General features: G+C 42.7%; 1 protein-coding gene across 2 annotated transcripts; it reads right to left on the reverse strand.

Moving 5' to 3' along the window:
• Positions 1-641: 641 nt before the first annotated feature.
• On the reverse strand, positions 642-20,465 carry fam83d (family with sequence similarity 83 member D). Of its 2 annotated transcripts, none has more exons than XM_060836134.1 (4): positions 19,662-20,465; positions 8,437-8,604; positions 4,939-5,063; positions 642-4,276 (listed from the first exon to the last, which is right to left on the reverse strand). In XM_060836134.1, the coding sequence occupies exons 1-4, from the start codon at positions 19,983-19,985 to the stop codon at positions 3,274-3,276; spliced, it is 1,620 nt and encodes a 539-aa protein (XP_060692117.1). In that variant the 5' UTR covers positions 19,986-20,465; the 3' UTR covers positions 642-3,273. The 2 variants fall into 2 exon arrangements, with proteins under 2 accessions (XP_060692117.1, XP_060692116.1); XM_060836133.1 differs by having other exon boundaries at positions 19,512-20,465.
• Between the last annotated feature and the right edge of the window lie 900 nt (positions 20,466-21,365).

A 21,365-nucleotide genomic window follows, 5' to 3' on the forward strand; every position in this document is an offset into this window, starting at 1 on the left:
GCAGTCAGCCTGGGACCGGCCAAACAAAGACACACACACAGGAAGTCCGAGAGGCCTGGTATTCAAACCAGAACTCCATTGACAAACATATAGATCAGGACTCCATTTACCAATCTGCCTATTAAAATATAAAGAGAAATTGATTTCTGGGTCTAAATCACTCAATCATAATCTGAACTGTTTCGAACAAGGTGGGAAGAAAGTGAATTGTGTCTCAACAGAATATCAATTACACAGTTTGGTTCACTAAACATCATTTTGAAAGATTCAAGGCCTGAATGTAACAAAAATATTTTAAGTATGTTATTTCATGGAATCCATGTATGCAAGAACACAATACATGAATTACGAATATCTTTTTACTTCAATCACCAAAAGAATTACTTACAGTATTGTAGTTATTTGATGTTTCTCACAACAAATTCCATGCTTTCTAGTGGTGAAAACAGTTTCTCATTCTTAACACTCAGTGCATTTCACATCACGGAAAGAAATTAAAAACTACAAGTGACACTTTTTCTATAAAGTTTTTTTTAATTAACAATCTGCCTGTATGGCAATTTATATGGTTAATTGATCCACCACCTTCAAGTACATTAATATAAATGGAAATAAAAAAAACCATACAATTGCTATGTGGCATATTCTTCTGCTTCAGAATTCTGAAATCATGAGAAATAATTCTCAGCTTCAGAGTTACTAATTAAAACAAGATGTACTGTACACCATTTAAAAACACTTCTGAATTAAAAATGTCATCAGTTTTTTTAAACAAATCTTTTATTGCATTCCACAATAGCCAATCTTGCGACCTGCAGATAAATGCTGCAAATGTCTATAGATCAAATATTAACACCATTTCTATAATTTTCCCATAGCAACAATCCTCAAATGAAGGATTTCATTCAATCATTTGAAAAACCAAGGGCCAGATTCAGTCTGGCAGCCCAGAGTGGCAGTGAACTTAGACCAATTCTTTAATTTTACAGCATAAGGATGTATATTTAAAAAGACAATACAAAAAGCAGATAATAATACAGTCAATAAACAAAAGTACAAATACCATCAGATATCCCAGCCACCAAATTAAATGGATATTAAGTTTACATCATCAGTCCAATTTAAATGTTTAAGATATTGACATACAAGTTTAAAACATTAGGGAAGGTACTGTAGGCACTCTCAGTTTTATACTATTTATAAGCAAACCCCTTAAATGATAATGCTAGGAGTGAGTGTATGGCAAGTGGGCAACAATCTGTTGTGGTTGCTTTGACAGCTTGGATTATGCACTGATTCGGGGCTACTTTAATGTAAGGCATTATAAATCGTGCTTCAAAATCTCTGAACATTATGTTCCCACTGATCAATATTGCTACATTTTTAATGTTAATGAGAATATATTTAAAAAAAGATTGAGTCCATCACAAGCTGATGCTGAGCCAGAACAATTTGACAGGAATTTCTAGCTCATGCAGCTCATTTGACACCAGCATCCATTTCAGAATTCATTAGTAAGGACCTGCTAATGAAACATTAAGGCACTTCAAGGCATTTCCCGTGGCTATGTACAAAATAATCTTCTATACATTCACATGAACTGTTACTTCAACTTAGAAAAAAGTTACAGAATTGTTGACATGAGACAAAATAAAACATCTCTCTCACAGTGCAGAAGTTAGGATTGTACTGTGTGACTGGGGCAGTCTAGCAGGTATATAATATCCAAACAGGAATTTGAAAATGGGATAGCAATTCTTCCATTGCTGTCTAAAAGCCGTATCCAGTTTTGTTCCTGATGTTAACTGGGATTTCAGCCTTTACCTAACCAGATACTGGAAATAAGTGTCCAAAACCAAATTTTCCATGACTTGCACATAAAATTCACAATAAGTGAAAAATGTTAAGGCCATTTGATTAGAAACATTGGGCAAGTTAGGGTAAAGGCATTTCCATTAGCGGGATTGTTGAATGCAAGGGGTTATAAATGAGATGGTCAACAACAAATCAAATTCTTTATTCAGTGATGAAAATGTGGAACCTACTTCATAGACTGGTTGAAGCAAATAGCACAGGTCATTCAGGGGAAAACTAGGTGCTATATTTGCTGGATATAGTAATAGGTTCAGAAGAAGTAATGTGTAAGGAGATTCACGAGCCACACACTAGCATACGCCAGTTGGACCAAACGGCCAGTTCCGTCCACTAAATTCTACATGGAGAGATATGAACATGTCATTTATTGTACATAAAATATGAAGCACCTTCGGGTTTCTACTGGAGGAATTACATACGTACGTTTCCGAATTTAGGAACGAAATGCAGTTGTGGTGACTAAAGAAAATTCCTCTCCTTTAAAAATTGGAAACTTAGTCAACCAATATGGTCAATTTCAGTACATCAAGTTACAAGAGAAGAGTTAAATATCAAAACTGTAATCTTCAATTGCTAATGAGACAACGCATTGAATATTTTCATATGCATGTTTTATATTAAGCTTTACAGGGTTTTTTTTATTTTTTAAGAATGAACCACCTTAAATACAAAATTTGAATTTACAACCAACTCAGAATGAATCCAATTTCTTTTCGGCTTGCTGCATCTACCATCACTGGCTCTTAGGATTGCTTCTCTCGGTTCATATTTTAGCATCGTCACTTTTCAGTCCTCGTTTATCACACCCATAATTTGTGAAAATCAAAATATTAACAAGGTACTGTAGATTCAGAAGGAAAGAAAGGCTTGCATTTATATATCTTCAGGACCTCAATGCCTTTAACTCATTGTACAGCAACTTCTGCATCCACCCAAGCGGGCAGACAAGCCTTCATTTTAATAACTCTCCATTAACTAGCAGGTTACTAAGTCAATGCTCCCTTAATACTGAATTAAAGTATCATCCTAAACTTTGTACTCAGGACTTGAGTGAGCCTTGAATCAGGACTCAGAGGCTATACTGCTACCCACCTGAAGAACAGTGACAAAGGTAGTTTATTCAAAAAAATAAAAATCGACAACTTTTATTTTAGAGGGCTCAAAGTGTCACCTGTGGAAATAGTCTTCCTCTTTCATACAAAGCAATGCTAGTAAGAACAAACATCATAGTTTGACTTGATAACGGAACATTCTATAGAATCACAAATCCTTCTTGAAAAAAAACATCCTGGTTACTGATGTTAAAACTTGGCTAAAGACTACCAAAGTTTGATCAATCACTAAATAATCCACACACAACATGGAGAAAAATAAATCAGATGCGAATTGAAATAATGTTTAGTTACGCAGCGCCAGCGAAGCCAATGCAGATACCTCCCTGAATCCCAAAACTCTATTCCTGCTCATTAACTCTCTGCTACCTCTCACATTGTACCAGTCCAGCTCGTGGCTATGGAACTTGTTCAAGTGTCGACTCCTCGAGAGAATGGCAACCATGCTGTCCAGTTTGGAACGAATGGTGATGTAATGGAACTGGCGTTCTTTGGCGAGTTTCTGGAAGCAGTTCCTCAGTGTGGAGTTGGTGCTGTGGAGACCTGCGTGATGATAGCTGGCAGAATTATGACACTGCTGACCTTCAGAGGTCGTGGAAGATGAAGAACGACTTGAACCATCACTGGACTCTGTTGGGGAGGGAGGAGGCTGATCAGGAGTGTCAGTTGACTCTCCAATGGCTGAACATCCATCTGTATCTGACTGCTCAGTGACTGACAATGGAGCAGGAGCAGTGAAAGTTTCAGCCTGTGCACCAATTCTGGTACAAGTGTAGGTCTGAGTGGAGCTCGATTTCGACAGGAGTGCAGTTTGGGTTTCCACATTCTTCAGCACAATGCAGGTTTGTGTGGAAGTGCTGTGCATGACAGTCCCTGGCTGTGCCTCCAGGTCAGTCTGTATAAAAACACTCTTCACATCCTTGGTTCTATGAGGGGCTTTGTCACTGAGAGTAGATGTTTCTGACACATGGCTATCTGCTGAGCCAACAGATGTTTGTGAGCATGGCTTTTTCTCAGCTGTTTGGTCCACAGTCTCGTGTTTACACTTTAATGGACAACGTGGCACTATTTGTCTGTTGAAGGCATTGCTGGCAGTGGGCTGTCCAGACACCAACCTTTTTGCTGCAATCTCTTCATAGATGGCACAATTTCTGAAATCTGCTGACTGGGTTGGTATTGGCTGCGACTGGGCATACAGGATTCGGAACTCCTCATCGTAAAACTCAGACAACTGTCCTGAGAGCACAGTCAAATTACTGCGATTCAGCTTCCCATCAGTCCAAGTAAAACTGCAGAAGGAAAACAACAGCCAGAAAAACATATAAGGTCAGAAAAAAGACAAACACTGATTATACAAGTTACATGCAATGATTGTTCCAAGGACTGGTTGCAGAATAACCTTAAAACTAACCAACAATTTCCAAAGCAATTCCAGCTCCTCTGTCCCAAATCTAGCCCAGGAGCAGATGACTCTTTCTGAGGCTCATACCACTGGCTGTTGGATGCCCCTTCCAAGTGGTTACTCTTAACTGAGATTGAATCATACACACTGAAGACATCCAAACCTGACTTCCTGCTTCCCGTTTCAAGAAACAGAAAGTCAGCTGTGGCGTTCAATGTTGCAATCAGATGACCAACTTAGTTATACATAATATTGAATGAACGAGTAAAAAAAAAAATCTTGCATGAGAGAAGTAAACCTAAAGAGAGCGAGCAGCAGATATGGGTGTGGATGCAGAATATCTATCACTCACACTTCCAGACAAAGAGCATTCCTAGAATCTATCTTTCTTTCATCACCCTCACCCATTAAAAAGCTTTTAATGGCCGACCACCTTTGGGAGGCTAATCAGACAATAATATAAAAAGGAACTAAAGTAGAACAGAACCAGCTATTTGACTGACTGCAAACTATACAGAGAATAAAATAAAAATAACATTTAATTTTCACCTGTAAGAGCCTGTGGCTACTTTATCACAATCAATTAACATGAATTTTTCATGAACTCTGCCGATAACCTTAGCTCCTGTTCTTGTGCAATAAGTGCATCCCGTTATTGTGCGGACTCTCATCTTCTGCAAGGAAAGCAAACAAATGCATTTGATACCAGGCCAAAATGAGCAAACCACAGAGACACACTTTTGTGATTATCCAATGCGATAGGGATATAAGAGACTGTGTACAGAGTCATGCTGGACATGAGCCAGAGAACAACAGGCCACTATCATTAGACCTTGATGCCTGGGATTTGGGAATGGTAAAATAGTCTGTTTCTCCTCCTAAGCATAATCAAATAACATCTCAGATTTTGCTGCACATCTATAATAACACATGACTAATATTTTGAATATTCCTTCTTTCCTTAGCTGAGGACTTGGCGTTTCACCTTCCAAGCCCTAAGACAATCCTTCTACAGGAGGCAATGACTAGAACAGCCCCTAGGGTAGGGTAGGGAAAATCAGGGTGACAACCTCAGGCCCCAAGCATTGGTAAAAACTGGAAATCAAGGGGAGGAGTCACCTTGAATAGATGAGGGTGGCATCTTGTGTTTTATTTTTGGTTCAGTGCAGAAGTTGCAAGGCATCATTACCACAAAGGAGTTTTACGATCCAGTTTTGAAGAAGAGTCATTGGACTCGAAATGTTAACTCTGCTTTTTGATGGTGCCAGACCTGCTGGGTTTCTCCATGGCTTTGTTTTTGCTGTTGAAGGAGCTTTATGAGTCATTAACAGAATAGAAGGAAAAGCTAGAGAGCTTTGGGAGCTGGGACGAGATGCTACTGTACAGTATGATTGGTCTCAGGCGAAGGGCCCAGTTGGTGGAATTTGCCCTGGGTATGCAACCCCAACAAATTCGTAGAATCCCTACAGTATGGAAACAGGCCATTTGGCAACAGATTCACACCAACACCCCGAATAGTATCCCACCCAGATGCATTCCCCTACCCTATTACTCTATATTTACCCCTGACTAATGCACCTGGCCTACACATCCCTGAACACAATGGCCAATTCATTTGACCTGCACATCTTTGGACTATGGGAGGAAACCTCAGCACCCGGAGGAAACCCACACGCTCACAGGGAGACTGTGGAAACTCCACACAGGCTGGAATCGAAGCTGGGTCCCTGGCACTGTGAGGCAGTAATTTTAACCACTGAGCCACTGGCATCACCCCATTTTCTCTGACAATAACTTGTATTTCTCTCAGTTCAGTATACTGTACTTGCTGCTCACAATACCATCTCCTCAATTGCAGGGAGTTCACTTTGTGGGTCATCTTTATGCATTCCATAAACTTGACTCCAATGTTCAATCCCAGAACTGGTTCCCACTCTCTCCTTGGCCTCCTGCATCAGGCTTTTGATCTCAACATTTTGATCAACAATTTCATATTGCAACCTCTGTCCCATCTTTCCCTCCCCACTCCTTTTTTCACATGTTTCACGTTTATCTTTTTCTCCTCTTGTTTTTGTTTCAAGACAGTAGCTCCCCTTCATTCTGCCAGTCACACCACCTCCGGCCAACTTTTGTCCCATTACCACTGCCTTTGATTACACCACAACCTTTTTTCGCTATTTAAATCTCTTCCCATCTATCACAGACCTTTCCTTTTGCTTTTTTGCAAATCCATTCCCATCCCTTCCATAAGACCATAAGACACAGGAGTGGAAGTAAGGCCATTCGGCCCATCAAGTCCACTCCGCCATTCAATCATGGCTGATGGGCATTTCAACTCCACTTACCAGCGTTCTCCCCGTAGCCCTTCCATTTGCTTCAAACCTATGACATCACTAATTTTTCCCCAATTCTGGCAAAAAGTCATTTATTTGAAAATGTGAACCTTCTCATCCCCTTTATTTAAAAAAAAATCACACATCAACAGGTTAAAGTTGAAAGAGGCTTATTTGGAAGTACAAGCACTGATGAAGAAGCAGCAGTCCGAAAGCTAGAGCTTACAAATAAACCTGTTGGACTATAACCTGGTGTTGTGTGGTTTTTAAACTTTGTCCACCCCAGTCCAACACCAGCACCTCCACATCATGGCTACCACCCCCTAAGTCACTGAGTATTTTTGGTGGTTTCTGTTTTAATTAAATAAAAAATCTAAAGTTTTAAGCAAGTTTGATTTTTCTGTGGTCGGCTAAAATTGAAGACAGAGACACAGTAACAAAAAGAAAAGGAATTTGCTGGCAAAACTCAGCAGGTCTGGCAGCACCTGTAGGGAAAAAGCAGTGTTAATGTTTCAAGTTCCGTGACTCTTCATCAGAAGATAAGGCACAGCACATTGGTATTGCATTGGTCTGTGGGAGATCAGGTTTTGTGCTCATTCTTCTAACACGCCAAAATCTTAAATAATGTCAGGAGAGGACGTGAAAAGAATAAGTTAATTTTTCAAAGCAGCAAGCAATTGGAGGCAACTGAAAGCAGGATTTCAATGGAAGCAAATGGAAAGTAATCAAATCAGTTAGACATATAGTAAAATAACAGTGGTTAGAAAAGAAAAGAGCTGCTTTTTAAAAATACTATAATAGACAAACAACAGAAGCTATATAGTCTCCAATTCCTACTTGTCACAATGACCATAGTGAAAAGCCAATCCTTTGCCAGTTCATAAGGAATTATCATAGGACCACAACTTTTTGGAAATTTATTTATGGGATGTGAACTGTGTGGACAAAACTAACATTTATTGCCCATTCCCAAGCTATCTTGTTGTGGTGGTGGAGTTGATGTCTAAAACTGTTGCAGTCCATGCTGTGCTTACAGAGTGCCATTAGGGAGGGAGTTCCAGGACTTTGATCTAATATCAGTGAAGAAAGAGGGATAGAGGATCCTATTGAATGGCACAGCAGGCTTGAGGGGCCAAATGGCCTAATTCTGTTCCTATTTCTTACATAGCTAAGTCAAGATGGTGAGTGGCTGGGAGGGGCCCATGCTGATGATGGTGTTTCCATACACCCACTGCCTTTGCCCTGGAATTGGAATGTCGTATCAGTGAACTCTTGGCATGTTGTTGCAATGCTGTTCAAGCAGGCTGCTTTATTCTAAAGCATTAAAGAATCTTGGATATATCAAGGAAAGTGGGAAACTTGCCATCACACACACTGACTTAGGCCATGAAGATGATGAACAGGCTTTAGGGAATCAGGAGATGTGTTAGTTACCTTAGAATTTCTATCTTTTGGCCAGCTGTTCTAGCCATGCTATTTACGTGACTGGTCAAGTTCAGTTTCTGGTCTAGTTCCTCTCCATCTCTGGGCTTCGGTAGAAAATGTACAGTATAATAATTCTTTGGTGCACAAAACCACGATTCTCAAAAATCTCCCCGTCTTTTCCTCTTTGCCCTGAACCTTTTGAAGTCCTGCACATGCTCTCGATGCACAGTGGCTACGCTTTCTGACAAAGGTGGCATCCTATATCATCTCCATTTAAACAGAGACTAACCCTCTCCTCCTCCACCTGGACACCAGCATCCTGACACATTTTCTGAAAGAGTGGGAAGCTGGATTGATCGAGCAGGATGTAAACGGGGACACGTCTCCTCCGGCAAGCCTCATGGAGGTCCTTGAGAATGTCGATATCGGTGAAGGTGTCCATTACCAGGGCAATAACCTAAAGGACCAAAGAGGAGGAAGACAATATTAGAATTTAATATTTCAAATTTTTGTACAGAGTTTAGCTTGGGTGGATGGTAGACAGATAAAGGAGATGTACTTTTGCAATCAGAAATAGCCAAGCCCATTCCAACTACAGCCATAACTCCTCTAGAATAAGTTTGACATTGCCCAGGAGTGCATCACATTACCTTATGGGGAGAGTAGCAACTGGGACTGCAGGAAAGGTGATTTGGGTAGCATTTACTGCAAGAACCATCACAGCACATCACTACTGAAGGTCTTCTCTCCTGTATAATTTATCATGGATACTACAGGCTACCTCATTCAAGTAAAGGTTTCAGAATTTGAACCACTGCTAAAAGTTAGCTGATAAAATACAAGACATATTTTCTGCCAGCCAGCACGCTCCCCAGAAAGACTCAAAAAGTCTGAACGAAGCAGTGCATTCTTCTTCCCTGAACTTACAACGTGACTTGCCACTCTCAGGACACAGATGTGGTTGTAAACTATGCAAGTGTAATAAAAACTATTGCAAAAAGAGGGAAAAAAAAGACAAGATGATCAGATAGCTAAACTCTGATCACCTCTTATTTGTTTGACCCCAGTTGTTTGAAGAGTGCAATCTTTTAAATTATATTTTAAGAAAGAGGCCATAACTCATTCAGCCTTCATAAGATAAGAGAAAACCCAGACTTTATTCACTGTGTGGGCCATTAGAAGGTGATGGCTTAACTCATATTGAGCTAACTTAGGCCTTGGTGTGAAAGTGCTAAACCCAAGCCAGCACATAGCTAACTGATGTACAGAGGGTGGAGGCCATCACTTACCTGGCCTGTAATCAACAGGTCAGAGTAGAGAAGGTCATTCATTCTAGATTGGGAATTTATTTAGAGTGAATTCTATGACTCTATGAATGGATGAGTACCAGCTCAAGCCAAAATATAAACAGTTCATTCATACAAAGGATAGTTGGGCTTGCACTTACAAAGCACCTTCATAAAGGGGCTCCATTGTTCAGCAACGTCTCATGGCTGATCTGTGGTTCAACTCCATATCCCTGTGGCCTTTGGCCCATATCCCTTAATATCTTTGCTTATTTAAAATTAACAACTGATCCAGCATCCACTGACATTTGTAGAAGAGTGCTCCAAACCTCTACCATGCTTTGAGTGTAGAAGTGGTTTCTATCATCTCTTCTGAATGGTCTGGCCTTAATTGTTAGATTATGTCCCCTAGTTCTTGAATCCTCAAGGGAAAAGAGAATAGATAATGATAAACTATCTTTTCCCGTTAATATCTTGAAGGCTTCAATCAGGTCACTTTTTAAACTTGTAAATTCTAAAGAAAACGGGCCTCCTCATAACCCCTGGACTTTGGGGGTTAAGTTAACAATCTTGGAAACATATGTTTTACTCTAAGGCCTAGAAAGGGGACGAAATGTTTGCAAGAAAAACTCCCAGCTCAGCGAACAGAACCACAACAAGGCCTAAATGTCCTTCCCAAGGTGTAGTACCCAGATCAGTTCACAGTACTCCATGTGGGGTCTAACCAGGATATTGTATAACTGCAGCATAACTTCTGCATCTTTATACTATCGTCCTCTGATATAAAAGCTGGTATTTCATTAGGAGCCTTGATTATTTTCTGCACCTATATTGTGGTATTTTAAACGATCCATGCAGTTGAACCCATAAGTCTATTTGGACATCCACTGTATTTAACTTCATACCATCAAGAAAGTACATGGATTTGTTCTTTTTCACCCATCAGCCTTTGCTTCCCACTTCTGCTCGTGGAGTTCTATTGTGAATGCAGTAATACCTTGCATAGTGAAAAGTTGGTTTGAATGCACTACACTTTGAATTCATTCTGTCCACCACCAGCAGCGAATTAATCTCCAAGATGCACTACAGCAATTCAAAGCTTCTTCTGCAGCAACTTCCTAATCCACAACCTTCACCATCGTGAAGTACAATAAGTGTAAATGAGCATCGGACCTTACCAAGTTCCCTTCCAAGTTACAAATAATTCTTATGGGATCAAAATCCTGGAATTTAGTCCTCAACATCACACAGACTGCAGTACTTTATAGTTTGAATTACATCAATTATTGGATGTGGGCGTTGCTGACTGGGCCAGCATTTAATTACCCAGCTCCAGCTACCCCCAAGAACAGTGTGGTTTTTCATCTTTTGTGAACTGCTGCACTCCTCAAGGTGTAGTTCCAGCTACTCAGTGTTGGCAGGGGTTAAGAAAAGAAGAGTCCCAAGCTTTCAAAAACAAGATTTTAAAACAGTGATACAGTTCTAGGTCTGGACAATGAATGGCTTGGAGTGGAACTTGCAGACAGTGGTATTGTTGCATCTCACACATGGAAGGACTTTGTCCCAGGTGGCAGAAATCACACATTTGGAAGGTGCTGTCAAAGGAGCCTCTGAGTTGCTGCAGTGAAGATGGTACACATGCTGCTATTGACCATCTGTGGTAGAACGAGTGAATGTTGAGGGTGTTAGATGTGTTGCCAAACAGGTTGCTTTATCCCAGATGTTTCTGAGCTTCTTGAATGTTGTTGGAAACAAATTAATTGAAGCAAGAGATAATATTTCATCCTATTTTATGCCGTGTAAATGCTGGTGATACGTCAAAGGGATGAGGAGTTGAATTACTCACTGCAGTATTCCGAACCATTGTTCACCGTCCCCTTCTCAAAGGCAATTTGCCAGTAATTCTTATATCCAATAAACCAGTGGGAAAACGCCTTCCTAAAAGAACCACATGAGGAGCTCCTGTGGCACTGGCTGTGAGCTAGCAGCTCTAGATTCAAGTCCCACACTAGGATTTGGTGGTGACAGAGAGTGCATCAATAACATGGCCAATATTAATCCTAATGGTCTGCCAATGGTGGATGGCAAGAGGCAGGGGAAAAATGTCTCCTTGACAGTTTACTTGATCTGGAGTGATTCAACTCCAGCTGTAACACTGGTGACAGCTTGTTCCAGGAGAAACTAGCAATGGAAACGGATGGCAGCATGTGCTTTATCTACTTCATTGAATTGAATTAGTTTATTGTCACATGTGCCATTGGAGAATCAAGGGTTATGAGGCGAGGGTAAAAAAAATGGGTGTGAGGAACTTAGAATCAGCCATGATCCTATTGAATGTTGGATCAGGTTCAATGGGCCGAACAACCAACTCTTGTCTCTACTGTTAATGGTGTAGGTACAGGAGAGAGCCAAGGAAATTAATAATCTGATATTCCAGCCTGAGGTTATTGTACACCATTTCTCTAAGGCAGCTGATCAATGTGTACATTGATATTTTACAATGGTTTTGAGAGAGCAGAAATCCAATCTTGAAGGCTCACATGACGGAAACCTTATAAGCTTTGCTCTTTGTCCGTTAGCGCATCTATTACACAAGAGTGAATCACTGCACTCACTGTATTCCCACAGACAGAATCACCTCTGTACCACACACACCCAAACCCTATGTTCCTTAATTATTACGATCAACCTTGCTGTCTCCCTGGCAACAATAGCAGATTCCAGTAACTGGAACTTAAGGGCATTGTGCTTTTTGTCCTGTTACTGCCATCAAGTCAGCTAGCATTTCCACTCCTTCCTTTCACATTAGTGGGTCAATTTACCTTCTAGAGCAGTTTGAATCAAGATCATTTTATGGCATCATACAGGATTCTGTTCATGCTAAAGAATGAATGTAATGCCATTTCCACATTCCTTTCATGACTTCAGGATGTCCAAAAGTTCTTTAAAATTTATATAAAGTGTCTTCAATATATGGAAACATCCCAAGAGGCATTATAAAACAGAATTATGACATGAGCCACAAAAAAAGCTATCAGGTCAGATGATCAAAAGCTTGACTGAATGGGTAGGTTTTATAGGGACTTCTTAAAAGGAGGACAGCAAGATACAGAGGCAGACATGTGTGGGGAGGGATGCCTGAGCTTGGAGCCTAAGCATTGGAGGTTCATTGGGAATGTACAAAAGGCTAGAAGAGCACAAACATCTTGGAGGGTTGTGGGGCTGTAACAGGTGACAGAGATAAAGAGGGGGGCAAATTCATGCAATGATGTGAAAACAAATGTGAGAATTTTAAAGACAAGACATTTGACTCAGAGTCAAACAAGCTAATTACCTACTTTCATATTTAAGAGTATCCTGCATCATGGAAAAATCTTTCCCCTTCACCTGACATGTGTACCCTGTAGTTTTGGACTGCCCTAGCCTGGCGAAAAGACCTTGACTATTCATCCTATCCATACATCTCATGATTTTATAAACCTCTATAAGATCACCCCGCAGACTCTGCTCCAGGGAATACAGCCCCAGCCTATTCCACTATAGCTCAAACCCTCCAACACTTGCAACATCCTTGTAAATCTTTTCTGAACCCATTCAAATTTGACGACATTTTTCCTATAGTTGGAAGACCAGAATTGAACACAGTATTCCAAAAGTGACATAACTTTTAAAAGGGAAAGATTTAAAAAGGGACCTATGGGGCAACGTTTTCACCCAGAGGTTGGTGCATATATGCAATGAGCTGCTGTAGAAGTGGTGAATCTGGTACAATTACAACATTTAACAGTCATTTGGATGGGTATATGAATACAAAAGGTTTAAGAGGGATATGGGCCAAATGTAATTTGATTAATTTAGGATATTGTGTCAGCATGGAGGAGTCGGACCAAAGAGTCTGTTTCCATGTTGTATTTCTCTATGACTTTATAATCACTTTAGGTTTTGTTTGAGTCACAGATGTTGACCAGGATATTAGGGAAGACTCATCTAGCTATTCTTAGAATATGCCTTGGGACCTTGTCCACTCATAGGGGCAGCTGTGTTAGAAGGCACTTCCTGCATATCCATTCCTCCCTTGGTATTGCACGGAGCATATCATCCTAGATTTTGCGCATTTATTTCTGGACCTGGGTTTGAACTCTCAGCTCTTTGACTCAGAGGTGAGGGGGCTGCCAATAGGTAACTTGCTTATTTCCTCTAAAAGGCACTATGTAACGTGTCATCATCTGCTTCCAGTATTTTCTGTTTTTGCTTTTGATTTCCAGCATCTTTAGTATTTTGCATTTGTTTTGCAGAAAATATCTGTCTCCACACATTTTGCCCGAGGCACAGAATAACTAACTTCACAGTTTTAAAACCATGCAAATAACATTTAAATATCTGACATCAGCTTGGTTCATAAGAACTCACGGTTTAGAAAAACAACCAAAGCTGACACTGAATAAGAAACATGAGCCATATCTGTTTCCACTACAGGTGTTAAATGACTAAATGAACAATAGCTTCTGCGTCACCTGCAAAATTTATGCTAAAGACGTTCTGACCTTATTGTGCACAGCAGGTTCTGTTGGGCAATTAACCTATTTTTCTAATCAACCTGTTCAGAGATATTATTGCACACTTTTGGAGTGTGGGACTAGAAGCTGGCCTCCAGTCCAGGGGACGGAACGTTACTATTGCGCCACAAGAGGGTCATCAATTAATCAGGACACAATAGCAAATCAGCCTTTCATTGACTTAACATGTTTTAACTGCAATCTTACCATGTCCAAATGCACAGATGATAGTTTTTAAAAAATATTATTCATTTGCAGGATAAGGGTATCACAGTATCTGAGCTACGTGAGCACAAATCTGTCAGTTTTGTGACAAAACAGATTGGTATGAGTAGGTTACTTGTCTCATTATAAATCCAATATACTAATTTACCAACCACAACAGCTCTAGCTCCATCAATTAAATTCCTCACATTCACTATTATCAATACATATATTTTCCAAATATTTCTCTTCTGAAATTTCAGGATTAATTCTGCACCTCTTGGAATGCTATTCAGTGTAAACCTTTTTTAAAAAAAGTAGAATCCCTACAAAGTGGAAACAGGCCATTCGGCCTATTGAGTCCACACCAACCCTTCAAAGAGCATCCCACCAGAGACACCCTATCCCAATACTCTGACCAATAAAGGAAAGCATACCAAACACCTTCTTCACTATCTTATCTACCTACTCTATTTTCAAGGAGCTATGAAGCTGCACTCCAAGATCTCTCTATTCAGCAACACACCCTGGGACCTTACCATTAAGTGGATAACTCCTGCTAAGATTTGTTTTCCCAAAACGAAGCACCTTGCATTTATCTAAATTAAACACCATTTGCCACTACTCAACCAACTGGCTCATCTGGTCCCGTTGTAATCAGAGGTAACTTTCTTCACTGTCCACTACACCTCCAATTTTGATGTCATCTGCAAACTTACTAACGAAGTTTAAGCTCACATCTAAATCATTTATATAAATGACAAAAAGTAATGGACTCAGCACCGATCCTTGTGGCACTCCACTGGTCACAGGCCTCCAGTCTGAACAACAACCCTCCACCACCACCCTCTGTCTTCTACCTTTGAGCAGGTTCTGTATCCAAATGGCTAGTTCTCCCTGTATTTCATGAGATCTAACCTTGCTAACCAGTCTCTCATGGGAAGCTTGTCAAACACATTACTGAAGTCCATATAGATCACATCTACTGCTCTGCCCTCATCAATCCTCTTTGTTACTTCCTCAAAAAACTCAATCAAGTTTGTGAGACATGATTTCCCATGCACAAAGCCATGTTGACTATCCCCAATCAGTCCTCGCCTTTCCAAATACATGTACATCCTGTCGCTCAGGATTCCCGCCAATAACTTGCCCATCACTGAGGTCAGGCTCACTGGTCTATAGTTCCCTGGCTTGTGCTTACTACCCTTCTTAAACAGTGGCACCAGGTTAGCCAACTTCCAGTCTTCCAGCACCTCACCTGTGACTATCGATGATACAAATATCTCAGCAAGAGGCCCAGCAAGCAAAAACAGAAAATGCTGGAAGCAGATAATGACACGTTACATAGTGCCTTTTAGAGGAAATAAGCAAGTTACCTATTGGCAGCCCCCTCACCTCTGAGTCAAAGAGCTGAGAGTTCAAACCCAGGTCCAGAAATAAATGCGCAAAATCTAGGATGATATGCTCCGTGCAATACCAAGGGAGGAATGGATATGCAGGAAGTGCCTTCTAACACAGCTGCCCCTATGAGTGGACAAGGTCCCAAGGCATATTCTAAGAATAGCTAGATGAGTCTTCCCTAATATCCTGGAGTAAAAAATGAGGTCTGCAGATGCTGGAGATCACAGCTGCAAATGTGTTGCTGGTCAAAGCACAGCAGGCCAGGCAGCATCTCAGGAATAGAGAATTCGACGTTTCGAGCATAAGCCCTTCATCAGGAATAAGAGAGAGAGAGCCAAGCAGGCTAAGATAAAAGGTAGGGAGGAGGGACTAGGGGGAGGGGCGATGGAGGTGGGATAGGTGGAAGGAGGTCAAGGTGAGGGTGATAGGCCGGAGTGGGGTGGGGGCGGAGAGGTCAGGAAGAGGATTGCAGGTTAGGAGGGCGGTGCTGAGTTGAGGGAACCGACTGAGACAAGGTGGGGGGAGGGGAAATGAGGAAACTGGAGAAATCTGAATTCATACCTTGTGGTTGGAGGGTTCCCAGGCGGAAGATGAGGCGCTCCTCCTCCAGCCGTCGTGTAGTTGTGTTCTGCCGGTGGAGGAGTCCAAGGACCTGCATGTCCTCGGTGGAGTGGGAGGGAGAGTTAAAGTGTTGAGCCACGGGGTGATTGGGTTGGTTGGTCCGGGCGGCCCAGAGGTGTTCTGCTCCCCTCACCTATCAGCGTTCCGCAAGGACCACTCCCTTCGTGACTCCCTCGTCAGATCCACACCCCCCACCAACCCAACCTCCACCCCCGGCACCTTCCCCTGCAACCGCAGGAAATGTAAAACTTGCGCCCACACCTCCACACTCACTTCCCTCCAAGGCCCCAAGGGATCCTTCCATATCCGCCACAAGTTCACCTGTACCTCCACACACATCATCTATTGTATCCGCTGCACCCGATGTGGCCTCCTCTATATTGGTGAGACAGGCCGCTTACTTGCGGAACGCTTCAGAGAACAACTCTGGGCCGCCCGGACCAACCAACCCAATCACCCCGTGGCTCAACACTTTAACTCTCCCTCCCACTCCACCGAGGACATGCAGGTCCTTGGACTCCTCCACCGGCAGAACACAACTACACGACGGCTGGAGGAGGAGCGCATCATCTTCTGCCTGGGAACCCTCCAACCACAAGGTATGAATTCAGATTTCTCCAGTTTCCTCATTTCCCCTCCCCCCACCTTGTCTCAGTCGGTTCCCTCAACTCAGCACCGCCCTCCTAACCTGCAATCCTCTTCCTGACCTCTCCGCCCCCACCCCACTCCGGCCTATCACCCTCACCTTGACCTCCTTCCACCTATCCCACCTCCATCGCCCCTCCTCCCTACCTTTTATCTTAGCCTGCTTGGCTCTCTCTCTCTTATTCCTGATGAAGGGCTTATGCTCGAAACGTCGAATTCTCTATTCCTGAGATGCTGCCTGGCCTGCTGTGCTTTGACCAGCAACACATTTGCAGCTGCTTCCCTAATATCCTGGTCAACATCTGTGACTCAAACAAAACCTAAAGCGATTATAAAGTCATAGAGATATACAACATGGAAACAGACTCTTTGATCTGACTCCTCCATGCTGACACAATATCATAAATTAATCAAATTACATTTGGCCCATATCCCGCTTAAACCTTTTCTTACCAGCAATCACTTCCCTTGTTTCCCAGAGTTCTAGGGTACACCTGATCAGAGCTGAAAATGTGTTGCTGGAAATGTGCAGCAGGTCAGGCAGCATCCAAGGAGCAGGAGAATCAACATTTCAGGCATGAGCCCTTCTTCAGGTCCTGGCATTCATCCACTTTTATGCATTTCAAGGCATCCAGCACTTCCTCTTCTGTAATATGGATACTTTTCAAGATGCCACCATCTATTTTCCTACATTCTACATCTTCTATGTGCTTTTCCACAGTAAACACTGATCCAATGAGTACAGACGCTGGGAGATCATGTTGCGGCTGTACAGGGCATTGGTTAGGCCACTTTTGGAATTCTGGTGTCCTTCCTATCAGAAAGATGTTGTGAAACTTGAAAGGGTTCAGAAAACATTTACAAGGATGTTGTCAGGATTGGAGGAGTTGAGATATAGGGAGAGGTTGAATAGGCTAGGGCTGTTTTCCCTGGAGCGTTGGAGACTGAGGGGTGACCTTATAGAGGTTTATAAAATCATAAGGGGCATGGATAGGTTAATAGGCATGGTCTTTTCCCTGAAGTGGGGGAGTCCACAATTAGAGGGTGTAGGTTTAGGGTGAGAGGGGAAAGATATAAAAGAGATTTATGGGGCAACATTTTCACGCAGAGGGTGGTGCGTGTGTGGAAGGGATTGCCAGAGGAAGTGGTGGGGGCTAGTACAATTGCAACATTTAAAAGGCATTTGGATGGGTATATGAATAGGAAGGGTTTGAAGGGATATGGACGGGTGCCGACAGGTGGCACTAGATTGGGTTGGGATATCTGGTCGGCATGGACGGGTTGGACCAAAGGGGCCGTTTCCATGCTGTACATCTCTATGACACTATCCCTGTAACCTTGTATTTCCTACGGCTAATCCACCTAGCCTGTACATCCCTGGGGACACTGGGGCAATTTAGCATGCCAATCCACCTAACCAGCACATCTTTGGAATATGTAGGAAACTGGAGCACCCAGAAAGCCACGCAGACACGGAGAGAACGTGCAAACTCCGCACTGACAGTCAACCAAGGCTGGAATTGAACCCAGGTCCCTGGCACCGTGAGGCAGCAGTGCTAACCGCTGAGCCACTGTGCCACCCCTCATCAGAACAAAGGAACAGGAGTAGGCCATTCTCGTTCCAGCATTCAATGAGATCATGGCTGATGTCTGGCCGAACTGCATATGATGTATTTAGCCTATATCCCTTTGCTTACCAAAAACATATTTATCTTAGATTTAAAGTTAACAATGCATCCAGCATCCACTGCCATTTGTGGAACAGAATTCCATACCTCTAACACCGTGCGTGTGTGGAAGTGCTTTCTACCATCTCTCCTGAACTGTCTGGCCTAATTCTCAGACTATGCCCGAGCTATTCCTGGTATTTAGCTTTAATTGTCTTGGAAATTTTTCCCCCTTTAATCTTTGAAGGGAATGCGGGACCCATTATGAAGGTTTGTATTATTTACGGATCATAAATTCCCCTTGAAGCGAATGGCTTGCTGACCCATTTCAGAGCCAGCCATAGTGCGCGTTGGCCAAAATAGACAAAGTTGGCAGATGCATTCCTGACCAAGAAAGATTTTTACAACACTAGATGGCCACCGTTATATTAGACATTATTTCATATTCTCAGATTTAGACATTCAATTTGAATTGCCCCAGTTGCCATGGTGGGATTTGAACCTATTTCTCCACAGTATGGAAGTTCTGCATTACCTAAACCTTTGAGGAAATGGTGGGGAATTGTTCCCTGGTCCAGAATCACACCCGGGCTGTAGTGGGCAAAAACAAGAAATCCTAATCATTCGAGCACTGGGGAGCTTGAATTTCATTCTGTGCCTGAAATAATGGCTTTTACACCCAGACCCTGCTAACTAAAGTGGACCAAGTAAAGTGCTGAAAGTGAACTCTGGGGGACTCTATGCATTCCACCAACACCACTGGCTGTTTCCGGTCAACCTTTCCTTCCACTGGCTAGATCAAGTCTCTTAAATGTAGCTCTATATTTAAAAAAAAGTTTCCATCTTCAGTATATAACGTATATTAAAGCTTCGACTTACGAAAGATTCTAGATTGAAATGAAAGGTCCAAAATGAAACAAATTCTGCACAGAGGGAAGGGGGTGGGGAAGATACCAGGTTCATCATATGCCCCCATTCCAATACCTTCTCTGCCTTTCTGATTAGCTTCCTTATCGCCTCCTTGCAGCTATAGATGAGCTCCCCATAGCTGGGCTGGAAATAGACCTCCACCTGGGTCACCCCCCGGTACCAGTTGCTCGGATAGACTGGCCACCCAATGTCCAGAACAGGCACCTCAGTGTCCGAGGCATCGGGGAAGTAGGTCCCTGAGGAGAGGTCATTGGACCCAGTGAAGGACTGCTCCAGTGTCTGACTCTCCAGCCCAGGGGGGCTGATGGTGGACTGCAGGATGCTGGCGATCTCATCGGCCGAGAGGAAGCCCTGTGCTCTCTCCCTCTTCAGGAAGGCGCTGTAAGCCCCCTCGCCGCCGGCGATCAGTTCCTCCAAAGCCAGGCGCTGGGTCTCGCTGTAAAACTCCCGTAGTCCCAGCTCCTGCCTGGGAGCACCGCACCACCTGGAAACGATCGGCAGGTCATCCAGGCATTGGGAATCATTCATGGTCACGGTCCACCTCAGGCTGGAGACTTCAGACCCAGAGTCTGCTATCAGCGTCCCCTTTCACTCCGGAGACAGGGAGTCTTCTGCTGGTGTGCACACACACACAGATACGGGGAGTCTTCTGCTGGTGTGCACACACAGATACGGGGAGTCTTCTGCTGGTGTGCACACACACACAGATACGGGGAGTCTTCTGCTGGTGTGCACACACACACAGATACGGGGAGTCTTCTGCTGGTGTGCACACACACATACAGATACGGGGAGTCTTCTGCTGGTGTGCACACACACACACACAGATACGGGGAGTCTTCTGCTGGTTTGAAGAGGCAGGAGTCCTAATGTACTTTTTTTTTAACAAAAGCAGCCACGTTCCTTCGCTCGCCGCTGGTCTTCCATTCCACGATTGAAATTCACCGACAGACTATTCAAACCCACAGCCGACGAGAAGCGATTGGTTACAGCGAGAGCCGTCTAACCAGTTTCCCGGCTGCACCTCCCACCCACTGTTAGTTCAGCTCTCTCCCTTTTACTCTTCAACGGATTCTGACAACAGCCCCATCGCGATTGGCTGCTGGTTTAAATTCATCCAAAAACAGCTAGGATTTTTCCGCCCACTGACTGTTTTAAACAGAGAGAAGTTGTGCTTTCCTATCTGATCCACTCCGGGACATAAAAACGTGGACAAGTACCAGTCCTTTTAGAGTTTAACTCCAATTGCAATATTTAGTGCGGAGTCGCCTGGAGTTCAGGTCAAGTCTAGGGCGACAGGGGCATAATCTCAGAATAAAGGGGCGCACATTTAAGACAGAAATTAGGATTTTTTTTCTCTCTCTCTCTGAGGGTTATAGAGCGGAATTCTTTAATATAGGGGTTTGTTGAGGCTGACTCATTAAGTATATTCAAGGCTGAGAGATTTTTCTTTAATCAGGAAAGGGAACAAGGTAATGGGGAAAAGGCAGGAAATGGATTTGAAGATTGTCAGTTCTGAAGAGGAACCACTGGGCTGGAAACATTAACTCTGCTTTTTGTTTCCTCCTCAGATACTGCCAGACCTGCTAATTTATCCCATTTCTGTTTTGGTTTCAAACTTTCAGCATCGTTGTGATTTTTGAGGATTATTAGTTTGATCTCATTGAATGCCAAAGCAAATTGGACGGGCCGAATAGCCTATTACTGCTCTTCTGTTTTATGGTTACCTCTGCTTCTCTCCACTGTTACTGGCTGGCACGCTGGGTTAATTTTTGTTCTGATTTCAGATTTTGCAGCAGTATTTTAATCTTGTATTACTTTATAGGAATACTGAATAAAAACCAAAAGGACTGCGGATGTTGTAAGCCAGAAACATGCTTTCAGATCTGCTGAGCTTTTCCTGCAGTT

This window comes from Hemiscyllium ocellatum, chromosome 15 (genome assembly GCF_020745735.1).
Source record: "Hemiscyllium ocellatum isolate sHemOce1 chromosome 15, sHemOce1.pat.X.cur, whole genome shotgun sequence".
Taxonomy (NCBI): Eukaryota; Metazoa; Chordata; class Chondrichthyes; order Orectolobiformes; family Hemiscylliidae; genus Hemiscyllium; species Hemiscyllium ocellatum.

Bases quoted from the DNA above. Each gene is read 5' to 3' on its own strand.
- fam83d (XM_060836133.1), bottom strand. From the start codon at position 19,985: ATGAATGATTCCCAATGCCTGGATGACCTGCCGATCGTTTCCAGGTGG. The intron at 5,064-8,436 runs GTTAGTCTCTGT...CTTTCCTTGCAG, and splicing joins TCCAGGTGGAGGAGGAGAGG to AAGATGAGAGTCCGCACAAT. The intron at 4,277-4,938 runs GTGAAAATTAAA...TTCCTTCTGCAG, and splicing joins GTAGCCACAGGCTCTTACAG to TTTTACTTGGACTGATGGGA.